Source organism: Chelonia mydas, unplaced genomic scaffold (genome assembly GCF_015237465.2).
Source record: "Chelonia mydas isolate rCheMyd1 unplaced genomic scaffold, rCheMyd1.pri.v2 scaffold_63_arrow_ctg1, whole genome shotgun sequence".
In the NCBI taxonomy this organism is placed as follows: domain Eukaryota; kingdom Metazoa; phylum Chordata; order Testudines; family Cheloniidae; genus Chelonia; species Chelonia mydas.
The window spans coordinates 127,902-144,486 of record NW_025111273.1 but is presented as its reverse complement, the minus strand read 5'-3'; the positions used below and the strand labels follow the sequence as shown (position 1 = coordinate 144,486).

At 55.0% G+C, this 16,585-nt stretch overlaps 1 protein-coding gene across 6 annotated transcripts; it reads right to left on the bottom strand.

Moving 5' to 3' along the window:
* Nucleotides 1–2,196: 2,196 nt before the first annotated feature.
* Nucleotides 2,197–16,512, bottom strand: IKBKG (inhibitor of nuclear factor kappa B kinase regulatory subunit gamma). 6 transcript variants are annotated; one of them, XM_043537632.1, is made up of 15 exons: nt 16,359–16,512; nt 16,034–16,237; nt 14,067–14,278; nt 13,755–13,842; nt 13,355–13,482; nt 9,884–9,948; nt 9,503–9,565; nt 9,088–9,211; nt 8,123–8,241; nt 4,310–4,462; nt 4,052–4,148; nt 3,781–3,930; nt 3,547–3,689; nt 3,181–3,242; nt 2,197–3,057 (listed from the first exon to the last, which is right to left on the bottom strand). In XM_043537632.1, the coding sequence occupies exons 2-15, from the start codon at nt 16,215–16,217 to the stop codon at nt 2,900–2,902; spliced, it is 1,746 nt and encodes a 581-aa protein (XP_043393567.1). In that variant the 5' UTR covers nt 16,218–16,237; nt 16,359–16,512; the 3' UTR covers nt 2,197–2,899. The 6 variants fall into 6 exon arrangements, with proteins under 6 accessions (XP_043393567.1, XP_043393568.1, XP_037744740.1 ...); XM_043537633.1 differs by having other exon boundaries at nt 8,123–8,238; XM_037888812.2 differs by lacking the exon at nt 13,355–13,482 and having other exon boundaries at nt 9,088–9,223; nt 13,756–13,842; nt 16,359–16,511.
* Between the last annotated feature and the right edge of the window lie 73 nt (nt 16,513–16,585).

Sequence of the window (16,585 nt, the reverse complement as noted above, 5' to 3'; positions counted from 1 at the left end):
GAAAGGTTGCTGTGGGGCTGTTGCACCTCCCAGAAGCTGTTCTGAATGTGGGCTGTATTTTGCTTTTGAGTCCCTCTGTGTAATCTCATTAACTCTAATTTAGTCTGATTTCTGTTCCCCTTGCCTCGCTGTGTTGGTGTCACCCTGATTTGGCATAAGAATGGCCAGGCTGGGTCAGACTAAAGATCCATCTAGCCCACTATCCTGTCTTCCGTCCGTGGCCAGTGCCAGGTGCCCCAGAGAGAATGAACAGAACAGGTCATTATCAAGTGATCCATTCCCTGTTGCTCATTCCCAGCTTCTGGCAAACAGAGGCTAGGGACACTATCCTGGCTAATAGCTATCGATGGACCTGTTCTGCATGAATTTATCTCGTTTTAAGTCTTGGCCATCACAACATCCTCTGACAAAGAGTCCTACATGTTGACTGTGTGTTTTGTGAAGAAATACTTCCTTTTGTTTTAAACCTGCTTTTAATTTGGTGGCCCCTAGTTCTTGTGTCATGAGGAGTAAATAACACTTATTTACTTTCTTCACCCTAGTCATGATTTTATAGACCTCTAGCATAATCTCCATTAGCTGTCTCTTTTCCAACCTGAAAAGGAAGCTGTTCCATGCCCCTAATCAGATTGGAACAGCAGAGTCCCCTGCGCTGTAACCCGAGAGGCTGCTTGCAGGGTGATGTGCTTTGCAGAATGGGCCTGGCTTTTAAACATCAACATACAAACCAGACTTTTTATGTTAAATCTCCCAAGCCATAATGAGAGAGAGACCAGCCCCAAAGCTGGGGGGAATGTGGCTCTGTAACTTTAAAGGAGGGAACACTTACTGGGGGGGGTGGAGAGTGCTATGGTGGGGTTCACTTGCCTCTTTATGCTTCAGAAATTTGGGAGGGGTGCGCCTGTAAAGGGCTGCATCAGCTGTACACAGTGGAGCTAGGTCCTTCCAGCCAGGGTCCAATGGGGGTGGGGTGAACAGCGCTAACTAAAGCTCAGCCCCCCTCCGCGGGCTGCTAATAGAAGCGCCCACTGGGCTCCTGCCTCATGCGCCTCAGCCAATGAGCCGCAAGTGAAGAAAAGCGAGCTTCCTGATTGGTCTGCAATGTAGCCAATCGGTGGGGGCGGGCCCACTCAGCCAGTCGCTCCCACCAGCCTTGAGTTCTGGTTACATAACACGCACCCTCGCCCGCTAGAGTCAAACGGCCACGCTCGGAGGCCGCGTGCGGTTTCGTTAGGGCATGAGCCGTAAATGCTGCAAAGCAACGGGCTGGCGAAGAGCCGTGAAAAAGGCTGCGTGTGAGAAGCTGTTGAGCACTTTTCGCTAGCCCAGTATCCTCTGTGTTAACTAGCCTAACTCCACAAGCTTGCACACATGCACCAGGAGGCTATACTCAGGGGATTCAATACCCCCCCCCCCCAGCATATTTGGTTAGTTTATAAGCAACTTGTTAGACATATTTCAGAGTAACAGCCGTGTTAGTCTGTATTCGCAAAAAGAAAAGGAGGACTTGTGGCACCTTAGAGACTAAGGTGCTCAAATAAATTGGTTAGTCTCTAAGGTGCCACAAGTCCTCCTTTTCTTGTTAGACATAAGACTCCACCAGTTGGTAGCTTCCTAATTTTACTTTTTTAAAGTTAATTTAGGGAAAAAAGTACTTCCAAAAGTGCCTAGTGTTCATACCCTTTACGCAGAGAGCGATTAACCTGAGGAAAGCCTGTCTCCCAGAACAGGAAGCAGCGCTCCCACTCAGGCCTCAACGTGGAGCACAGCTCATTTGCTATTTCAGAAGTACTGAAGGGTACTGGCCTAAGGACTGACACAAGTGACCCAGACCCCTACTGCCTGCCCTGGTGCTTACACAGTAAGGGGGCATAGTTGCCAGATGATCCATAAATGCAAACTAATGCACGTTGGAAAACACAGTCCTCACCCCACACACACACACACACACACACACAGAGAGAGAGAGAGAGAGAGAGAGAGAGTGTGTGTGTGTGTGTGTGTGTGTAAAACAGCTGCTGTTGGGATTAACCAGTATTGAATTTTATTTGCCATCTTGTCTTCCCCCCTCCCCTCAGTAGTGCCAGCACTTGTGTTTTGGACATTGTTATTCCATGGTAGAGGAGGGCAGATCTGGTGATTGTGTGAATCTAGCTCAGCATATAAGCACCTTCACAAGAAAAAAATACCAGGTACTTAGAAAAGAAGCAGATTCTTTTGTTGTAGATGCTTTAGCCAAACCAGGAAGGGGGCTCAATACAGCAAGGTCTGTAAACACTCAACTCCCCTCCCTCCACATTAAGTTTTAATAGACTTTACATTAAGGCAAGAGTCTGACTTTTAGAGCAGCACATGGACCATAATGTTAAATAACCAGAGCACAGTGTAGAAGGAAAGCAGAGAGATGCTGCGACAGCTTGAAACTGAGCAGGAGAATCTGTCTTCACCACCACACCCTGCAAATGGTTCAGGGTTAGCAATAAGGTGCTCAAAAAGGAGATGAACAGTGAAACCTTCCTGCCACCCCTCTTCCACCCCTGCCGAGTGCTGCTACAGCCCTGGCTTGAAGTGGTTTCCATTGTATACAGGGTTTAAAGTTTGGTTCAGTAGCTCTCAGCACCCCTGCTCACCCTACAAATCTGTCAATCTCCACAGATTGTCAAATCCCTGAATTAAAGCAGATCAGGTACATTCAGTTTCACGTAAGGCAGAGACAATGGTGCAAACCCCATCCTCCCCCATGGTACCCGCAGACTGTCCATTCCAACTGGCTCAAGACAGCTGTGAACCCAGTTTGCAGCATTGTGTCGCAGAGCAGCAAGTGCCATGGGGGGGAAAGCAAAGAGTCGAGCAGGCCAGGCACGCCTCTTGCCCCCAGCCTCCTCCTCCTTCATGGGCATCACTTGATACAGTCCATCACATGGATCTGCAGTGTATCCATGTCAGGAGCCTGGTACTGGCACTTGGGACAGCAGAAATCCGGCTGCTCCTCGGAGATACTTCGCCTACGCCCTGCAGCTGGCAGGGCTTGGAAAGGTACTGGGGCCATGTTGTAAACTAGGGGGAAAGAGAAAGTTACTGTCCCGAAGATCAGCACCTTCCCACGGTGCCCAGATAGTCTGCAAGTGCCCAGGCCCTGGCCATGAGCACGTCCCACCTAGGGAGAGTTTTAAGACTCACCTGGCTGGGGTACAGGCGGGCGCCCCTCCGAATGGCGGTTCCTCATCTCCTCCATCAGAGCCCTTTGCAAAACAGAAAGAGGTTGGGAGTGTGTGGGTGGGGGGGGGGGGGTCAAAGCAGAACTTCAGCATCCTTTTCCTCCTCCCTCCCCCTCCCCGCAAGCATTAGAGTGGGGCTCAAAGCCCCATGGGACCCAGGGCAGTGGGCATGGCTAGGGACACTGGCTCTCCACAGGAGCCCCAAGGGACAAAGCAGCTGTCTGCAGATTCGTCTAGCAAGACAGGAACTTACACGAAGCTCTGACCCACTGACAGGGCCCACAGGCCAAGTGTTTGGGGAGTGGACACAGACAAAGGGAACACTCACCAGGTGGCTCCATTAGCGTCTGCCTTCAGCTTGTCATAGTCCCGCCGTAACTGCTCCAACTGCTCCTGCAGAGTTTCGCGTTGCTCGTGCAACTTCTCCCGGGCCTCACGTTCCGCTAGGAAATCCGCCTTGTAGATATCGGCCTGCAGGAGAGGCACCAGCGACCCTGCCCTTCAGCAACCGTGCGCGCGCACACACACGGTTACCCCCCACCTCCTATCCCCCTGCACCCACCTGGGCCTTCAGCACCGGGATGGTCTCCAGCACAGCCTTGTGCTGCTCCATGTCCTCCTTCAGCTTGTCAATCAGCTCCTGCTTGGCCACCAGTGCCTCCTCGGCCTGCTGCAGCTGCTGCAGCAGCTCCTTCAGGTGCAGCTCCATGCCCTGGAGTGGGGGAGAGGCCCACATAACACTGAGCAGCAGGGCACCCAGGGGGCAGGGCTGGCCCAAGCCATGGAAGCCAGCCAAGCAGCCCTCCTCCCCCCCAAACCAACTCTAAACCCACCTGGCTCCTCTTCTCGCTCTCTAGGCTGGATTTCACATGCCCATCGTACTCCTGAAAGATCTGGTGATAGGCCGCCTGCAGTTGGGCCAGCTTCCTCCTGAGGGATAATTGTGAGGTCAGAAGCAGCTCCCCACCCCCCTCTGCTCCCATACCACCCCAACTCTCCATCCCACTCATCTCCATGGCACACTCCCCCTGCCCCCCAGACAGACAGAGACGCTCCTCTGCTCTCTGGCCCCCGTTCCCACGCCCACTCACTTCTCCTCTGTGGCGCCCTGCCTCTCCACCCGCAGCGCCGTCTCCAGATTCTGGGCCTGCATGCGCAGCTGGTCCACCTGCACGCTGTGCTGCTTGTGCAGCGCCTCAGCCTCCCGCTCCAGCTTGCAGCACTGCTCGGCAGCAGCCTGTGCTCTGGCGCACCAGGCAGGGGAGAAATGCCAATGTTAGCAGGGGGGTCAGTCCCATGTGCCCCCTCGATAGTGTGAAAGTAGAATGAATTATATTGAAATTATAATTCATTAAAGAAATGCTACTTGAAGGGTTTGTTGAAATATAGTTGTCAGGAAGAGAAACATTAAGGAGTGCGAGACAATGGGTCCTCAAACTAATTAACTTGGAGCTCCTACTGAGCTAGGAGATCGGTAAACATTAGTATGCAAATAAGATATGTATGTATATTTGTCAGTTTCTGCTTCCTTTTGTCTCTTACATTAAATTGGCTTTGGCTTAGCTGTATAAATAAGTTATCTTGAGCCTCAGAGAGGGGCTCGCATCTGGGTGCATTGGCAAAGCGCTTTGCTAATAAACAGAGTGGTCTGACAAATTATGAGAGTCCTGAATCTGACTTCGACAATTTGGAGGTTCCACCGAGATGGCAACCGTCTTCACTGGGGCTGTGTGACTCCTGACTGTTCTTAGGACGGCCGTGGCAAGCCAGCACCTGGGCATTTGGCCCGAGCGGTCCTCCGCTAGAACAGAAAGGTGCATGACCACAGTGAAGTCTACGCCATCGAACCTGTTGGTTCCCACTCTGTTCTGGTAGGGATCCCGGGATCTGACATCAGGAATCTGGTCAGGTAATTATTTCTGTGTTTTGTCCGGACTGAGGACTGTCTTGTCTCTGTGTCTATCCGTCCTCCCTGTGGTGTGTTTGAGTCTGGGCGCCGTCTCCGTCTGGGGATCGGCTGACCAAAGGGTTCCTCTCCCCATGGTCTGAGTGAGTGAAATCTGCACAATCGCAGCCGCACCGCGCCTTGGGTAAAACCCTTGGTGTGAAAGCAAGGGCGATTGAGGCAGTGGCCTGTGGGCTCCTTTTGTGTGTTGCACCGGGCATCGCTCTGACGAACCCGACTTTCCTTCTTGTGTGATTGGTGTGTGAAGTCCTCCTGTATGGGTAACCAGGCGTCTAAGTTGGGACAGTTCCCTAAAGGAACGCCGGCTCATTTTATATATTTTAGGAAGAGTCCGGACTCCTGTAAATTTCTGGAAAAATGGTCTAGGCTAAGGGGGTCAGGTAGAGTGGCTACTACCACCACTACGCTTCTGTCCCCAGAAGCATTTACAGCTATTCTGAGGGAAAATGGGCCCTTTTCCCACAGAAATGGTCTATAAGGGACTGCTGCAGGCAGCAGGCAGAGAGAGAATCTGATCAAAATTATTTGACTATTGGGTAATGTAATCAAAATCACTAAAGGATGTAAGGGGTTACTACTGGAACTTAACTTGGCTGCTCCTGGTTGTGTCTAGTTGTACAAGATGGAAGTGTAATCGGGGTACACTTCAGTATTGCAAGGAACTAATGCAAGCTGTAAGTCACTTCCATTCACAGGTTCGAGTCGCCTGGCCCACGGAACCCACCTCCGACGCTTGCCACAACCTCGAGCCAGGTGATTGGGTCTATGTACAGCGCCATCATCGAAAGCATGCCTTGGAGCCCTGGTGGAAGGGTCCTCATCAGGTACTGCTTACTACACAGACGGCTGTTAAACTATCTGGCATCGCAGCGTGGATACATGCTTCACAGTGTAAAAAGGCACCATCCCCAGAGAACCAATCACCAGCTCAGGACAACACAGAGTCAATTTTGACTCCAGAAGACAACGTAGAGGAACAGTCTGCAATACCTTACAATCTACGCTCTCGTAAGGGTTGCCAGAAGCAGACGCTGTTCCTCGGCTACTGGTATCTTACACTCTGGGGAGACCACGATGACAATTCTTTTATCCAGCAGCAGGTGTGGATAGCTCAGACCCTTAATATTTCTAATTGCTGGGTCTGCAGCCACATCCCAGCCCACTCTCAAACTGGTGTTCCTGTCCTGGCTATCCCACTCAAGTCCCCAGACCTCACTGGAGGGCCTCATCCGTTTAATAAAATATGGAACAGCAATGACACTTGGGAAGCGGCGGGAATAAATGCATCTAAATGGATAAGTGTGGTGGAGGGAAAAGGTCATTGGTGTTGGGTGTGTAATGGGACAGGGCTGGATCTGGGGAAAAGCCATTGCCTTCAGCATATTGCGGCCAATGGTGTATGGGATTATTCAAACAAAACTAAAAAGTGGCGGGCCGGGTATGGAGATATGAATTTTTTCTCAACCTGGGATCAAACAGAGAAATCAATCTCATGTTCCCCCTACAGTAAACTTAGTGAAAACAATACAATCTTTCAATGTCATGCAAATAACACCACTCCTCGTAAGGATAATTACCCTGTACCCTTTGGGGGATACTACTCCTCCTTTGCAAACACCTATATGACAAATGGGTGCAACCGACCCTTCCCGGCCTTAATAGGCCATCACTGGGTGTGTGGGACCAGAGCTTATACCGCACTACCAGCTAATTTGTCAGGAATCTGTTATCCCGCTCAACTCTTCCCACAATTCCAAGTGCTAGGAACCTTCCCTCGAGAACGCCTCCGCAATTTCAGGCGAAAAAGAAGGGACTTAACAGATGCCCAATGGTATGTAAATAACATAACCCCCTTAACCTGGGAAGAGGCCACTGGCGGTTCCTTCATATTGTTAGGGGGAGTAATACACCATGCAAAAAGGCTCCTAAGGTTACAAGCAGTAGTTGAAATAATGGCAAATGAAACCAGAGAAAGTTTAAGAGCCCTGGCCAAAGAAACAGGGGCAATCCAACAGATGGCCCTCCAAAACCGTCAGGCATTGGACATAGTGCTGGCGGCAAAAGGAGGGACTTGTGTTCTCATTGGAAAAGACTGCTGTGTGTATATACCAGACAACACCAATGAGGTAATAGATCGTGCTAGCCACTTAGAACAAATCGCATATCTTCCCCACGAAGAGCCAAGTTCTTTATGGAAGTGGCTAAGTAACCTTTTCAATTTCTCTGGCATAGGAAACTGGTTGTTTCAGGGAGCCCTACCTCTCCTGTTTGGAATCCTAATATTTTTTGTATGTTTTCAGTTACTTTCCTGTTGTATCCAAAATTGCATCAGGCATGCTACACAGATAGCTGCCCCAAACCAGAGTGCTAATTTGATGATTTTAAATATCACTGATGAACAAAGAGATAAAGAACGATTGATATGTGCAACCCAGTCATTGTTGGTCATTGCATAGCTTGACCAAAAGGAGGGATTGTGAAAGTAGAATGAATTATATTAAAATTATAATTCGTTAAAGAAATGCTACTTGAAGGGTTTGTTGAAATATAGTTATCAGGACAATGGGTCCTCAAACTAATTAACTTGGAGCTCCTACTGAACTAGGAGATTGGTAAACGTCAGTATGCAAATAAGATATGTAGGTGTATGTGTCAATTTCTGCTTCCTTTTGTCTCTTATGTTAAATTGGCTTTGGCTTAGCTGTATAAATAAGTTATCTTGAGCCTCAGAGAGGGGCTCGCATCTGGGTGCATTGGCAAAGCGCTTTGCTAATAAACAGAGTGGTCTGACAAATTATGAGAGTCCTGAATCTGACTTTGACAATTGTCAAGGCCTGCATCCCACTTCCAACCTCCCAGGACAGGTCAGTGGCTGCAGCCAAACTGACCTGCTGCCAGCCCCAGACCAGGAGGGAAATTCACAGATGCGCATACTCACTTCTCCTCCAGATCCTGTTTCTCCAGCATACAGGCCTCCAGCCGGCTCTGGCTCTCCTGCAGCTCCCCCAGCAGTGAGGTCACCTGGGCTTTCACCGAGGCCCTGTCCTCCGTCAGCTGCTGCAGGGAGGGAAGGGTCCACACCTTAGCCCAGGCCACACCGCCTGGGAGATCTAGATTCAGAGAGAGGGTGAGGCTGCCGCAGGCTGGGATGGAGGCTTATGGAGGCCCCGTCCTGCTCCCTTTCCCACTTCCCTGGAGGAGGGGCTGGCGTTGGATGTGTTTGCACATATGGGGGGGGGGGGGGGGGGTAAGAAAAAGGGAATATTCTGAAAATGTTTGTGACTGATATGCATGGCAGGGACTTACTGAACTAGAGATCGCTACCCACTGGGGGCAGAAGGGTTAAAAAGCTGCTTCTGGGTCCGAGCAGGGAACATTGGGGGTGGGGGGGGGGGGGGGAGAAGGTGTCACATCTAGGGGTTGCTAGAGGACTGGCTGCAACTGACCCATGTCAATGGGAGCCCAAGGACTGAACACCTAACAGCGCAAACTCCAGCAGGCAGAGCCTGGGGACTGAGGAGGTTCTGCAGGAAAGACAATGGGACTGGGGCATCGCGACTGGGTTAATAGCAGGTGTCACCATTGGCTTCTCTCTGCTAACCAAAGGGCATCCAAAGCTGCACCCAAGTGACTACACCCAGCTCTGTTTGGAGAACGCCTGGCTGCCGGGCATCACTTGCTGGGGTGTATGGGTCCCTGCAGAGCGTAAAAGTCTCTCCCAGGAATTTGTCTGGGAGGGCCGGAGCCCGGGGGCTCTATCTCTGACTCAGTAAAGCTGCATAGCCTCCCCTGACAGAAGAGGGGGACCCCTGGGGGGCATGCTTACAGGGTTTCTCTGAGGGGCTGTTTAAAGGCTGGGGTCTAGCACCCATCCCATGGGGCCGTGACTTTGGCAGCGTTTACCTCCAGCTGTTTCCTCAGGGCCTGAAGCTGCTGCTCGGCCTGCTGCTCAGCCTCCTGCGCCCTGGCTCCCAGCCTGGCCACCTCCTCCCGCACCAATGCCAGCTGCTGCTTCAGCTCCACGCTCCTGCCAGGGAACCCACACAGTGAGTGGGTAATGGATCAGCGCCGAGAGCCCTGCCACCTGCCCCCGCTGCGTGTCTTGCATTCCCCTCCCATCCACCGCCCCCCCAAGTATCCGCCAACCTGTTGCACAAAACCTGACCCACTCCATCCCCCAAGCGCTGAGAGCACCCTGCATCCCCCACCCCTCATGCCCACACACCACATCCCAGAGCCCCCTGCACCAGCCCCTAACACACACGCAGGTGCCAGCACCGTCCCCAGGGGCACAAGTCCAAGCTAGGAAGCAACTTACTCCTCCTCCGTCTCCTTCAGCCGCCTCTGCAGCAGCTCGGCTGCGCCCTGCCTGCTGCTGGGTCTGAAAGGACATGCAGGGTGGTGAGGGGTGCCCGGCAGATCTGAGCCCAAGGGTGGCTGGTGCTCAAACCCTGGGGAGCTCTGCTCCCCTCAATCACAGCCCCCCCACCACAAAACTAATCAGTTGTTCCTGCCACGAAGGATGTGGCCCATGGTGTCCACACAGGAGAATACCTGTTGTTCCCTCTGCAGAACCTGCCCCCTCTTTCCCCCCCATTGGGGTAGGGACGCCCAGCCTGGGGGATAAGGGGGGCCGGGCAGTAGCGGGGGTCTCCCAGCCTCACTGTATCACCGCCTCCAATGCACGAGCTGCTCTTACCCGCTGTCCCCGCTGCCCTGCAGGGCCTCCAGCTCCACCGGCCTCTCCAGCTGGACTCCATTCTCCTGTGAACGACACTGGCACCGCTGAGCCACAGCTGCCACCAGAACCAGCCCAACTCCCCCAACCCTCCCACACCCCACTTGGAAACGGTCCCAGGCTGAGCAGGGCCAGCCTGACACCACCAGGAACCCAGGTCTCCCTGCCTGGCACAGGGCACCCCAAGAAAGGGGTCCCATTTCTCCCAGCACCTCTATGGCTGGGGCCCTCAAACATCCCTGTGACCCCCACAGAACTCTTGATTCTGTGAGGACATAGGATTTTTTCTGACGCCTTGCTGTGCCCGTTTCCCCTCATACTTTTCATTGCTACCCAGTGGGGAGAAAAGGGTCAAGTTTGCTCTTGGGCTGTGCAGGATGGGGTGGTAGGAACGGTTCAGTAAGGAACCCACTGAAAGCAACCCAGATCAATGCAGCGCCTGAGAACACGGAAACCCCCTATGGCCGGAACATTGACACCTAGCATTCCACTGCCCAGAGGAAGGATGTCCCCACAGCCCGCACCCCTCAGTAGGGAAGCTGAGCAGAGAGCAACTGGAGAACAAAGGACTGGGATGTGGCAGGCAGGGGATAAAGTGCTGGCTGTGGGCAGAGTCTGGCAGCTCTCATCTGGGACTGAGAAAGGGGCAGAGACAGAACCGGAAGTGGGGCCCACTCCAGCTTGGCTGGCGAATTGTTCTGTCCTGGCCTGATGGACTATGTCTTAACCTTTGTTTCTCTGTGTGAACGTAAGGAGGCCCCGGGTTGGGTTACAAGTGACTAGTGAACCAAGCTTTGTTCTGCAAATCCTGCCTGGGTGCATTAGTCCCTGCACAGCGTGAGAGTCTCTGACCAGGAGTCTGTCTCTGCTGGACTTGCTGGGCAGAGCTCACAGCGGGAATCAGGCACGCTGGAGCCCCAAGGCGGTGAGGCTGCGGGGCCTGCCTCTGCAGGGGGTGAGGGAGGTCTGGCATGCTGAAGGGGTTCCTCCATGGAGCAGAGATCCTGCCAATTGGCAGAGGATACAGGGGGCATTACAGAGATCCCAAGTCTGGCCCTCACATTCTAGTTCACCAAAGAGCCTCCTGTCCAGTTTCCAGGGAAAGCCTATGTCACACTGGTCATCACAAGCTTTGTGAACTGCATGTGTAGATCGTACAGATTATTGTGATGTTGCATTCCATAGGATTCTATGAAAATGTGCTAATGAGCATGAATATAATGTAACTGGAATATGCTTCATGAAATGGCTCTGTTTACTTGTAAGTCTTCCTGTATGGGGGGGGCCGCCTGCGCGCTGGCAAGTGGGCAATGAAGTCTTACAGTGACGTGATCACGTCACCTGAACTGGAATCCATCTTTAACCTGGTGCTTTTCCATTTAGAAGAAGGGGTGAGAACCCAGAGGGAGATAAAGGATTCCCATCTTGTGCAAAAGATATATAAGGGAGTGGAACAGAACAAAGGGGGCTGCAGTCATGAGAAATCTCCTAGCTACCACTTGAGCTGGAACCAGGACTGTACCAGGGGAAAGGATTGGGCCCAGAATAGAAAGACGTCTAGTCTGTGACAGAAGCTTATTCGAACATCTCTGAGGGTGAGGTTTCATCTGTAATCATATTCTTACTATATTAGGCTTAGACTTGTGTGTTTTGTTTTATTTTGCTTGGTAACTTACTTTGTTCTGTCTGTTATTACTTGGAACCAAGTAAATCCTACTTTTTATATTTAATAAAGATCACTTATATTTACTAATTAACTGAGAGTAAGCAATTAATACCTGGGGAAGGAAACAGCTGTGCATATCTCTCTACCAGTGTTATAGAGGGCGGACAATTTATGAGTTTACCCTGTATACGCTTTATACAGAGTAAAACGGATTTGGGGGTTTGAATCCCATTGGGAAATGGGTATCTGGGTGCTAGAGACAGGAGCACTTCTTAAGCTGTTTTCAGTTAAGTCTGCAGCTTTTGGGGGGGCGTGGTTCAGACTTGGGTCTATGTTTGCAGCAGGCTAGCATGTCTGGCTCTACAAGACAGGGTACCGAAGTCCCAAGCTGCCAGGGAAAACGAGCTCAGAGGTAGTCTCAGCACATCAGGTGGCAGTCCTAAGGGGGTTTCTGTGATCTGTATCCATGTTGGGAAATGATGTTCTTAAGGCCTCGTTTTAAAGTAGGGGTGGGCAAACTTTTTGGCCCGGGGGGCCACATCTGGGTAGGGAAATTGTATGCAGGGCCATGAATGTAGGGCTGTGGCAGGGGTGAGGGAGGGGGTGCGGTGTGCAGGAGGGGTGCAGCAAGGGGCTCAAGGCAGGGGGTTAGGGAGCGGGGTGCAGGAGGGGTTGGGACTCCAGCCCGGCGCTGCTTACCTCAAGTGGCTCCGGGGTGGCAGCGGCACGCAGCAGGGCTAAGGCAGGCTCCCTGCCTGCCCTGGTGCCGTGCCACTCCTGGAAGTGGCCAGCATGTCCAGCAGTGGCTCCTGGGGGTGGGGTGGGGCAGGGCAGACAGCTCAGCCACGCACTGCCCTCACCTGCACATACCACCCCTGAAGCTCCCATTGGCCGCGGTTCCCCATTCCCGGCCAATGGAAGCTGTGGGGGGCGGTGCCTGCAAGCAAGGGCAGTGCACTGAGCCATCTGGCCCCCCCCCACACAGGGGGCCGTAGGGACATGGTGCCGGCTGCTTCCGGGAGCGGCGCAGGGCCAGGGCAGGCAGGGAGCCTGCCTTAGCCCTGCTGCACCATGGGGCTGGCAATTCCGCAGGCCGGATTGTGACAGGCCAGATTCAGCCCACGGGCCGTAGTTTACCCTCCCTGTTTTAAAAGCAAGTCGCTCAAAGGTAGTGTGGAGACTTTCTCCTCCTGGCAGGGGGGGCACTTCTGTCCATTTACATATTGAGGCAGGTGCTAATGGGAACAAGCAGACAGATACAGCAGGGGTTCTCCTGAGGGGGAAGAAAGCTACCAGTGGGCCTGGGGTCGGCAGCATCTTATTACACAGAAGGGCAGCTTGGAGGGTGAGTTTAGGCTTTAGAACACGTGAGGATTTTACTTCCAATGTTTCTCTTGGAGTCTCCGTTCTTTGTGAGCCCTACCCTGGCTGTGTGAGAAGTGGCACTGTGCTCTGAGTGTAGCCAGTCAGCGGCGCTGGGGGTTCCTTTGGGAACAGCTAGTCTGGTAATTCTGGGCGCATCCAGTGGATCAGGGGCTGGGCACTCAGGGGGATGCTGGGCCATTGCTAGCCTGCATGTGCTGAGGAGAGGCCTGGTGCTGCCTGTGGCCGAAGCCAGCAGGGAGCTGAACCTTGGCTGGTCCAGACAAGGCTCCCTCGCGTTAAGGGCAGGTGGGAGTGAGGTGCCTCGCAACCCTGGGTACCCCCGGGGAGAGATGGGGCATTACGGGTAACATTCACATCCCCCTACCTGACCAGTCCCTTACCTTGACCCTCACACCAGCCTCTCCTGGGGGCTGCACCTGCTGCTGGATCTGGGCCTGCAGGGTCTGGTTGGCCTCCTGGAGCTGCTCCAGCTGCTCCTTCAGCAGCTGCAGAGTCTCTGAGCCAGGGGGAATGGGGAGAGCGAGGGACAGACACCACAGCCTGCTTCTCCCACAGCCAGCACTCCCACCCTGCCCGCTGCTGGGAGAGGCCAGGGCTGGAGTAGCCAGGAGCTCCTCCCAGTCCAGAGGGCCCCCGATGGGCCTTTTTCCTTCTACTCTCTCGCTAGCACAGCTATGGATGAGGCAAAGCAGGGACATTTTGGGGTGGAGTATTCTGTTCCTCAGGGAATTGGGAGCTGGGTTAGGGGAGATCCCCGCCCCCCTGGTCAAGTGTCTCTCACCATCATGGGGGGCTCAGCCAACTCCTGGGTCAGGGTCATAGTGTCCGCCTCCTCTGGCTCAGGAATCTCCTTCTCCAGGGTGCGCGGCTAGGAAGTTGCAAAAGAGTCAGACGTCTGAGAAGAGGCAGCTGTCCTGACCTACCTCCTGACTCCCCATGGCCCTGCTGCAGAAAGGAACTGGGCCAGGGGAACCGCGGAGAGATCAGTGCCCAGGTGAGACCCCTGTTAGGTGTTAGGGGGTAAGGTGGCACAGAATGCCCCTGCAAAACCCCTTTCCCCTTGGTGTGGGGGATAGGAAGCTCTCCTGATACCTGCTGCCTTCCCTTGAGCTGCTCCACCTCCCAGAGGGCCTGCTCCAGTTGGCACTTCATCTCGGTCCGCTCAGTGTTCAGCTTCTCCACCACATCCCGGGCCTCCCGGAAACGGAGCATCAGGAACTCCTTCTCCTCGCGCTGCGTGGCCTGGAAGCGCAGGAACTCCTGGTAGCGCTGCCGCAGCATCTGGTTACTCTGTCGAATGGCCTCTGCCCCAGGGACAGGGAGATTGTTAGCCTGGTGCTGACTGAGTTTCTACCCTCCCTCTGTGGGGGGGGCACACCCTTTATCCAGCTCTCCACCCCCCTATCCGGGAGACCTCTCTGGGATCAAGGGGGAAGTTTGGTAATGTGTATGATGCCCGGGTGTGCCTCAGTTTCCCTCTGTGCTTAGCATTGCTGTGTATGGCCTGGGGTGGCATGAATAGGTCGCTCAAGGACTGGCTGAAACCCACCCACTGCAATGGAGGATGTAGAAAGACAATGGGAGCCCCGATGTGTAGGATGTGCCAGGTCACATCTGGCAACAACCCAGTAATAGCAGGTTTTCTCCCACCCCTAAGCCCATTGCTTCTTGTCCTGTCTTCAGAGGTTCAGGAGAACAAGTTTTCTCCCTCCCCCTTGTAACAACTTTTATATAATTGAAAACATGTCCCCCCCCCTCAGTCTTCTCTTCTCCACACTAAACAAACCCAGTTTTTTCAGTCTTCCCTCATAGGTCCATGTTTTCTAGCCCTTTGATCAGTTTTGTTGCTCTTCTCTGGACCACCTCCAATTTGTCAACATCTTTCCTAAAAGGTGGCCTTGTTTGAAAAGGCTCCTTGGTGTCACTGCAAATACTCCAGGGCCACATTGCCCACTGAAGGGGCCCAAGAAAAGCCTCCTGCAGGCGTCTTTCTTGGCAGGATTCCCTGCAGGGAGCCATGGAGAGAGACAGGGATCACTGGAACCCAAAGGGCCACCCTGGGAGGCCAAGGGCCTGCCCCTGGCAACTGTGGGGGTGCTTAGGGCCCAGTCCATGGAAGGGGTGACTCCCAAGGGATTAGTAACAGGCTGGGTCATAGACCAGACCCTGTGGTTCCATGATTTTGTCCCATCTGTCCCCCCCAGCAGCAGGGACTAGCCATAGCGCAGCACATCCCAGCCCTTGACCCACCCACCCCCAGGCCATGGGAAGCAGAGAACAGCCACAGCGCAGCGCACCCCGGCCCTCGACCCACCCACCACGGGAAGCAGAGAACAGCCACAGCGCAGCGCACCCCGGCCCTCGACCCACCCACCACGGGGAGCAGAGAACAGCCACAGCGCAGCGCACCCCGGCCCTCGACCCACCCACCACGGGGAGCAGAGAACAGCCACAGCGCAGCGCACCCCGGCCCTCGACCCACCCACCACGGGGAGCAGAGACTAGCCACAGCGCAGCGCACCCCGGCCCTCGACCCACCCACCACGGGGAGCAGAGACTAGCCACAGCGCAGCGCACCCCGGCCCTCGACCCACCCACCACGGGGAGCAGAGACTAGCCACAGCGCAGCGCACCCCGGCCCTCGACCCACCCCCTGGGCCACGGGGAGCAGGGACTAGCCACAGTGCACCCCGGCCCTCGACCCACCCCCCGGGCCATGGGGAGCAGGGACTAGCCACAGCGCACCCCGGCCCTCGACCCACCCCCCGGGCCACGGGGAGCAGGGACTAGCCACAGCGCAGTGCACCCCGGCCCTCGACCCACCCCCCGGGCCACGGGGAGCAGGGACTAGCCACAGCGCACCCCGGCCCTCACCCCACCCCCCCGGGCCACGGGGAGCAGGGACTAGCCACAGTGCACCCCGGCCCTCGACCCACCCCCCCGGGCCATGGGGAGCAGGGACTAGCCACAGCGCAGCGCACCCCGGCCCTCGACCCACCCACCACAGCGTGGCCCCCCGGCCGGAGATGAGGCCTCCAGGGGGCCCGGCTCTTCCTCACCCTTCAGGTCCTGGTTCTCGGCCAGGAAGCGCTGCAGGGCCTCGTGCCCGGCCAGGTCGGGGGGCAGCTGCCAGGCCGCCACCTTGCCCAGGGACGAGTCCTCGCCCAGGGCTCCGCAGTCGCCACCTGGGCCTGCGCTTGGTTGCACCATCTCGCAGCTCCGGCGCTGCCGGGTCCCGTTCATCCAGCCGGGCGGGTCCGGGCCTGCGGGGAGAGATTGCGGCGGATGAGACGGGCGGGGGGGGCGCCAGCCAGATGGGCCCGGACACCTGGGTTCAAATTCCCGGCGGGAGAAGAGGAAAGCACGGACACCTGGGTCCCTTACCCGGCAGCGCGGGGGAGCTCGGACGCCTGGGTCCCTCAGCCAGAAGTCCTAGTACCTGCGTCTCGCCCCGCCCGGCTCCCACTTCCCCCTTCCGGGATCGCGGCTCTGTCCACCCCCCCGGAAGTGCTGCCAAAGGACCCGGAAGCAGAAGGGACGCTCGGCGGCGGGGGCGGACCCCGTTGGGAACCGGCCCGGAAGACGCAGCACCGCTTCCGCCTCGCTAGGTG

Excerpts from the sequence above, each read along its gene's own strand:
- IKBKG (XM_043537632.1), bottom strand. The coding sequence starts at position 16,217 with ATGAACGGGACCCGGCAGCGCCGGAGCTGCGAGATGGTGCAACCAAGC. Across the intron at positions 14,279-16,033 it reads CGAGAACCAGGACCTGAAGG|AGGCCATTCGACAGAGTAAC; the intron begins GTGAGGAAGAGC and ends TCCCTGGGGCAG. Across the intron at positions 4,463-8,122 it reads AAACAGGATCTGGAGGAGAA|AGCACAGGCTGCTGCCGAGC; the intron begins GTGAGTATGCGC and ends CTGGTGCGCCAG.